Raw genomic sequence first — 1,008 nt, forward strand, 5'->3', positions numbered from 1 at the left:
CGTCGACGTGATCGTCATCGTCAAGCAACCACTCAAGTTGAAACCATCAATGGGCCCATTACACATCAACAGGAGGCTGAGATCTTGTCAGAATACGAATCAGATGACAATTTTTACTGAACTATCATCAACATTTTTAATTGAAGACAACAGTTTCAATAACTGTCACATTCTTATCACTTCACACATACCCTTTAATATTTTCCCCTCTCATTATGTTCAATAATCTTTTTTGTCCCTAATGTCGCCTAATTACAGTAATAACAGATTATCCTCGTTAAAAGCTATATAATTTTATCAGAATACCACTTTATCTTGGTGAATAAGCTTTCATTCTGACAAAAACTATTTGAAGCATTACAAAAACTATTTGAAGCATTATATATTATTGATTTTCCACCGAAATTGACCATGTCTTGTTGTGAGAGATTTCCATTCTGTTTAGCATTTTCGAGATCGCTGGATCCATCTATGTTCAGGTGACTGTCTCCAAAACACCTCTCTTCGGCGATAAGGTTTTTCTGAAATCAAAATTTGTTTTTCGCCAGCGTTCATTGGATAATTCCAACCTCAATGTCTGTTTTTTTACCGTAGAATTGCTGATTGATGGGCATAGACTCTGAAAACGAGGACTGAAAAATTGGTATGCTAAAAGAGGTTGAAGTGTCATATTTTTTAACGTTTTTTATTGATTCGTGAACACATTTTCTGGCGCTAAAATGAATTACTAGACTAATTTCCCATTGCCTAGGTCCCCGAAGTCTGATCCTTGGGTATGCAGCGCAACTTTTTGGCATAGCCCTTCCACAGCCCAACAATGTACCACGTAATCTACGTAAAAATGTACTTCTGATCCCTAATTTCCTTGGAGAACCCACTGTTATTCAGATAGACCCGGCCGGCTGGCTGTTGTATTCTTACTCGTTCAATCTGCCCGAAATCCCACTTACTTTGCTTAGACAGTGTCTTCATGGAATCGAGTTGGTTTTCTTGATAGCCATAGTTTGG

The 1,008-nt window shown here is 37.8% G+C and overlaps 1 protein-coding gene across 1 annotated transcript in view; it reads right to left on the minus strand.

The window, feature by feature from the left end:
- CBG23884 overlaps nt 1–670 on the minus strand; it is a gene marked incomplete at both ends in the record, with an annotated part of 2,692 nt that extends 2,022 nt beyond the window's left edge. Inside the window, 2 exons of the mRNA XM_002647924.1 lie at nt 401–521; nt 590–670. Coding sequence (XP_002647970.1) covers nt 401–521; nt 590–670 — 202 coding nt within the window. The remainder of the gene's footprint in view (nt 1–400; nt 522–589) is intronic.
- Between the last annotated feature and the right edge of the window lie 338 nt (nt 671–1,008).

This window comes from Caenorhabditis briggsae (assembly GCF_000004555.2).
Source record: "Caenorhabditis briggsae complete genome, chrX, whole genome shotgun sequence".
In the NCBI taxonomy this organism is placed as follows: domain Eukaryota; kingdom Metazoa; phylum Nematoda; class Chromadorea; order Rhabditida; family Rhabditidae; genus Caenorhabditis; species Caenorhabditis briggsae.